Source organism: Parasteatoda tepidariorum, chromosome 6 (assembly GCF_043381705.1).
Source record: "Parasteatoda tepidariorum isolate YZ-2023 chromosome 6, CAS_Ptep_4.0, whole genome shotgun sequence".
Lineage (NCBI taxonomy): Eukaryota > Metazoa > Arthropoda > Arachnida > Araneae > Theridiidae > Parasteatoda > Parasteatoda tepidariorum.
In genome coordinates this window covers 90,657,013-90,663,449 of record NC_092209.1, presented here as the reverse complement: position 1 = coordinate 90,663,449, position 6,437 = coordinate 90,657,013, and the positions used below count along the sequence as shown (strand labels likewise).

At 33.1% G+C, this 6,437-nt stretch overlaps 1 protein-coding gene across 4 annotated transcripts in view; it reads left to right on the top strand.

The window, feature by feature from the left end:
* The window catches only part of LOC107452874 (suppressor of lurcher protein 1), a 39,353-nt gene extending 34,324 nt beyond the window's left edge, over nt 1-5,029 (top strand). For all 4 annotated transcript variants that reach the window (XM_071182876.1, XM_071182874.1, XM_043044270.2 and 1 more), the window contains 2 exons: nt 788-838; nt 4,880-5,029. In XM_071182876.1, coding sequence (XP_071038977.1) covers nt 788-838; nt 4,880-4,956 — 128 coding nt within the window. In that variant the 3' untranslated portion in view covers nt 4,957-5,029. The remainder of the gene's footprint in view (nt 1-787; nt 839-4,879) is intronic.
* Nucleotides 5,030-6,437: the final 1,408 nt, after the last annotated feature.

Below are 6,437 nucleotides of genomic sequence, written 5' to 3'. Positions count from 1 at the left end.
ACTGTTAGGGTTAACTAAACATAGCGATTCCTCATATATTACGAGGAAATCTAGAAAATGTCGATGAATTAAAGTTCATTTCACTTCCTTTCGTTGTCTCAGAAAACTTGTATATTTGATTTCTAGAGATCGATCGATTTCGTTCAAATTTTGTCATTTAAAATTACGCATCTTAGAATTCAAACTTTTTACGAATAATTAAAAAACAAAAACAAAATAACACAGATTGTGAGCTAAAATTTTTCAATTTGCTCAAAAAGCTCGTGACTTATTGCGAATTACGCAAAAAGTGATTTGAACGCTCTGTCTAAAACATTTTTCAAATGTCTTCGGTCCCGCAGTGGACTGATCATTAAGACACGGTTCTCAGCAGATCACCGAAGTCAAGCATCACTGGCTACGGTCAGTGTGCGGGTGGGTGACCACTTGGATCAGTCTGCGTAGGGACCGAGGGTGTGCGGTATTGGTCCTCGTTAAACTGTGCTACCGTAAAGTGCTCGACTTCGCGCGCAGGTCGTCGGGCTACCGAAGCGGGGGTGCCATCCCCTCCGCAGAGGATCAAAATTGTGATGGCATGTTGTCGGATCATCCTCCGGGATGTTTCCCAGACCGTCTCCAATAGCCCATTGTGCAGCTCTAGTGCGACGTAAATTAACAACAACAACAAATCGAATGTCTTCGAGAGTCAAAAATGAGAGAAAATCATTATTTAATTTAAAAAAATAAAATTTAACATATTTCGTTTTATAAAATAGTAAAAATATTAATCTTTATCTTTCATTTTCAGATCCTTTCACTGTGAAGAGAGTTTCAACTATTCCAAAAGATGGGAAATCAGGTAAGTCATTGATTTGAAATTTACTTAATTAAATATATATTGCCATCCGAATGAAGAACATTATTTTGGTTAACGTTGTTGAGTTTAACCATATTTTATATGTTCATTGTTATTGACTTACTATTAAGGGAAACATCCCTGACGAAGATGAGATATGGCAAGGGTATAAGAATTTAATGGTGGTTTCATACATCTGCTCGGCGGTCTCCAGCACCCGCCAGGTATAACTTTTACATGGGGTGTGTTCAAAAATTGACAAATTGAAGTGTAGTTAAATTTAAAATTGGGGTCTAATACTTATGCTGGATGTATATATTTTAAATATACAAATACATAGGTTGCGTTCAAATATTTAAAACTTAGTAGTGTATTAATAAATTTAAAACTAAGTTTGAATTTCAATCTTATAGCGCAGTAAATTTAGACTTTTTCGCCGGAAAAAATAATGCCTAAGCTTTTCTTTTCATAGAATGCTTTGTTATATTATTATAAAGGATACTCGAAAACTTTCTTCTGTTCGCTTCCCTCTTTATTGAATGAGAGAAGTAAAATTCTTCTCGACTGGCAGGTGAGGCATATTTTCAGACCTATGTTTTTCCCATTGAATTGAATGAGACGATCGGAATAATAGTTAAGAAGTTATAAGGATTTTACGTATAAAAAGCACAAATTTGTACTTATTTACGCATCTGATATTGCTATTTAAACAAGACATATGTATGCTTTTTACGAAAATAGGACTATACGAGATTTAATGGAACAAGTAGTTCAAAAGGTGCAAGACTTTTTATGAATGAACAGTGCTTCTTTTAACACGACTTATATGTACAACTAAAATTAATATCCAGGAACTATTTGAACATGTAGTGTGAATTTTCCAATGTTATTTACCACGCTAAATTTTATGTGACCAATCCCAAGACTGATAGTTTAAAAGTTTTAAGCATCTTATGTACAAAAAGTACCATTTTGTACTTGCACTTATTGACATATCTTTCATCGCTATAAGACGTGTGAGGTATTGTTTCCTATCTTTTTTCGTTCAATCGAATAACACACCAAAAACGAATCAAAAAGGCATATATTTCAAAAGTTGAATGATATTTTTTATTTATACAAAATGTATTACTTTGAACGTCATTTATTATGAAGATATTGTAACTTCAAAACTATTCATATTAATTCGAATTATATCTCATTCAATTCTGAAAAGAAAAAAAAATATCTTACATGTTCAGATAGTCCCAAGATCCTAGATAGCAAAGTAAAAAGTGTGAACCATAGCTCTTTTTAAGCATAAAACGACTTGCAACTTTTGAACTATTCGTCCTATTGTATACTTTCATTCGATCCATCTTAAAATAATATAAAGGAAACAATGCCCCACTTATTTAGTTAACCATAACAGATGCATAAATAAGTGCACTTACGAGATTGCTCTTTTTGTAAATAAAATTTTTATAATTTCTAAACTATTAGCTCATCCATCGCCTCGGGATTAGTAGCATTTAATTTAGTGCGAAAAAATCAAAAATCCTTCAATTGTTTGTTTAAAATGCATATATGGGGCTAAGAGTAATCAAACTTTAGACTTCTGGAAATAAAAAAAATCATCGACAAACGTCTCATTCTACGCAGGACAGGGAAAATTTAATATGGCACCCGGAAAACAAATGATCTGAAAGTTGGTCTCAATTTTCTATTCAAGCAATATCAAAAAACTCATATTTAAAAGTAACTTAAATAAAACGAAGAGGCTTTTATTAGTTTTCGTTGATTGAACTGAATTGACAATGGAATGTGTTCTAATCATCCCTTGGATGCCTTTTTGAAAGATTTCTCTGCCGAAAATTGTACCGCTGTGGGTCTTCTGACACGATCTAAGCATTATGCATTATTCTTTCCCCCCTCCAAAAAAAAAAAAAAAAAGAATTTACGCTTATTTTGCGTCAATTCAATGACTATTTCTTTTTAAATTTTTTCAAAATATTTAAATTCAATATTTCGACCCCCCCTCCACGTGGATATTATTGGAATCTTTAATTTTAATAAATACTCTCAATTCTATAAATGCAGTTCTAGATAAGATGACACGCGAGTTTTGCATTTTTAAGGGGCAGTAAAATATGATTGATATTTTTACTTATGTGTAAAGAAACTGAAGTAGGAATAGAATTTGAGATAAAAAACAATTGTTCTATTTATCGCCAATCTTCCTATGTCACTTGGTTACTTTACAATAAGACAAGGTATATTGATTTTAAAACTAATATGAATAATAATAAAAGGGTATTATTTAAAAGAAGTATGAATAAAAATTTTATTTAATAGCCAACACTTGTGATGAAAATTTGTATGAAAAATGATTTTTTAATTTTGTTAGCAGTTATAGTTACTAAATTATAGTTGTGTCAGATATAAAAACAAATGTAGAGAACTTAATTATTTTATTAGGAAAACAATAAATGTTAAAGGTAAAATATTGTAAAAAGAACAGTTTTATTTCAAACGTCATCTATTAAAGTACTTTTGTCCGTCGTGGGGTTTACCTTTTCCAGATAAGATACCTGTCCTATGAGCCCGGGTAACATTAGCTATTTTTTCTCTTTATTTTGTTTGATTTCTCTATCATTTTCACACTGGACTTGGTTTCTAACTCCTTTTGATTGCTTTTCTTTGAGTACGTAATGAAAGTTGCGTTTAGAGCAATATAGACACTTTCATCCGAAGTGATATTCTTTATATTTAGTTAAAATGTAGGGCTGCCATTTATATAAGAAAAAAACACTTTACTTTTAAACTTTATCCTAATGTTACATTTCATTGCAAGCCAATTTCAATGACCACAACACTCACTTCGAAATAACTTATTTCATTTTATTTATTAACTTCATTTTACTTTTTTTAAATAACTCAAATGTTTTAATTTCATATATATTATGCAAAAGTATTTAAATCGGAGCAGATTTTCAGTTATAAACCTGCAACTTTGTTTAATTGTTGCATATTTATTGCTTTGTTGATCGGAAACAAATTTGCTTCATTTTCTTAATCATATGTTTAGATTTGCTGCTTTCGTAAAATTTATGTATCTTTTTTTAATAATAGTTATTTTGTAATGAATGTAACAATCATAAAAACATACAGGAAACTATTTTATGAAATAAATTGGCATTTGAAATCCAATCCAATAGCCTCTTTACATACACACCATTTAAGTTATAAACTAACCTTCAAATAAATAAAATTCTTTAAGGGTGTTTTGAAATGATTAAAAAACTACATTTAAAATAAATAAATGAATCTTTTCCACAACTAAGCGTCACAATTTAAATGTAGGTATGGAAATTATTAATAAAAATTGAGTAAAATGTTATTTAAAGGTAAATATGATAATGTATGAAATGAAATAAATATTCCACTAAATAAAAAAAAAAATTTTTTTTTTAAATATACTATAAAATTTGAGTGCAACTCAGTAAAAGAACCAACAAGTTATGGATGGCCTTACATGCTATGGAATACTCTTACAACCTACACCCATAAATATGTATGAGATAAAGCAGGGTAATTTGAAGCTGTGGACATTTTCCCATAGTAAAAAGGAATCGGCTAACCTAGTAAGTGCATCTGCATTGGTCTCGCTATGGGGTAAAATGAATTTTAAGATGTTTTTTTCAAAATAAAAACTTTAAAGGAAGCACAAAATGTTTCTGAAAATAATTTTTTTTAAAGAATGAGTAATTTGATATGAAATTAAAAATTGCCATTTACATTTGGGGGTGTTTGAACCCCCTCCCTTACCTACGTCCTTGCACGATCTACTGGGAACAGTTTCTTACGATTAATCCACTCGTGGAAAAATTAATAATTTAAGTGAGCTGCTGTTCCAGAAAGAGTAGATAATGAGCAGAATATTAAGGTAATGAAACAATTTTCTGTTCACCTTAGTTTATCTATCTGTACAGTGCCTGGATAATATTTTTTTATTCTTAACTGGTTTTGAAAATCTTCCACTAATGAAAGCATTTTTCTTTTTAGTTGCAGTTGTTGTATATTCCAATATGCTTTTACTCACTTTATCGATTTTGCTTGTGTCTTTCCAAAAAGGACATTGAGTGAGAGATGTTCTTTCTCAAGAGATTGTTATATCATAGAAAGTTGTCTTAATAAAATTTTTTATAAAAGTTACTTTTTGATTCCTTTGCATTAAATTATAGTTATTCAGATTTTTTGAAGGAAAAAGTTGTCACCATTTATCTGTCAGTGAATAAGATTAAATTATTTCAAGTAGTTTGCAGTTTCTTGGGCGACCTATTAACCCAGATTCTCGGGGTTAGACATTCATCTGAAGTACTCTAATCCTATTTCTTTTTATAGCCCCTGTTGTACAGCCACCCATTTTTTTTGGTTGACGACTGTCATTGTTCAACTATGTGGGCTTGTAATTTCAAACCCAACCCAAAAGACGAGGTATCACCTGCATCAAGTAATGGAACAAACCCACATTCTCATTACACAGGAGAAAGAAGCTCACGAAAGTCACTCAGATTTGGCCCGTCAGCAAGGAACCTAATAGTTGGGATTTTTTATGTCAGCACTGTGGTATGCGCACCGGAAATAGAATTTACATCGACCAGCTATCGCCAGGATTCGAATCTTTTGGTCACCTTTTTGGGAGAAGAGCGATTTATCCCCTGAGCTATTGTGGTTTGAAACAGTGACAGTGAATTGCAGAGAGCTGCGATGGCTCAGGGTATAGAGCATTCGCCTTCCAATGAGGTGACCCAGGTTTGAATCCTAGCGATGGCTGGTGGACACTAATTCCACATCCGGCTTGCACCGACCACACTGCTTGCGTAAAATATCCTCAGTGGTAGACGGATCATGGGTTAGAGTCCCTTTGCTGTCAGGCTAACTGTGGGCGATTTACCTGTTCATGTAACGCAAATGTGGATTATTTCCATCAAAAAGTCATCCACAAAGGCAAATTTCTCCCAATACTTGATCCAGGTGTTTCCTTGTCTTCTGGATTGGGTTCAAAATTACAAGGTTACTAAGTTTAACATTGGAAGCCGTAAATTAAAAATTCGGTCAGCTGTTCAATGACTGCAAAATATTGTTGTTTTTAATTTAACGTCGCACTAGAGCTGCACAATGGGCTATTGGCGACGGTCTGGGAAACATCTCGGAGGATGATCCGAAGACATGCCATCACAATTTTGATCCTCTGGGGAGGGGATGGCACCCCCGCTTCGGTAGCCCGACGACCTGCGCGCTGAGTCGAGCACTTTACGGTAGCACAGTTTAACGAGGACCAATACCGCACACCCTCGGTCCCTACGCAGACTGATCCAAGTGGTCACCCACCCGCACACTGACAGCAGCCAGTGATGCTTGACTTCGGTGATCTGCTGGGAACCGTGTCTTATCGATCAGTCCACTGCGGGACATGACTGCAAAATAAAAATAAAATGAATTGCAGACCAATTGCATGGTGTCCTCAAATGATCAGCTTATTTGATAGACTTGTATAAATTAATAAAAGACATCAAAAATTATTATTGCTGTTTTAATGGGTAAACTTATTTTATTGAAA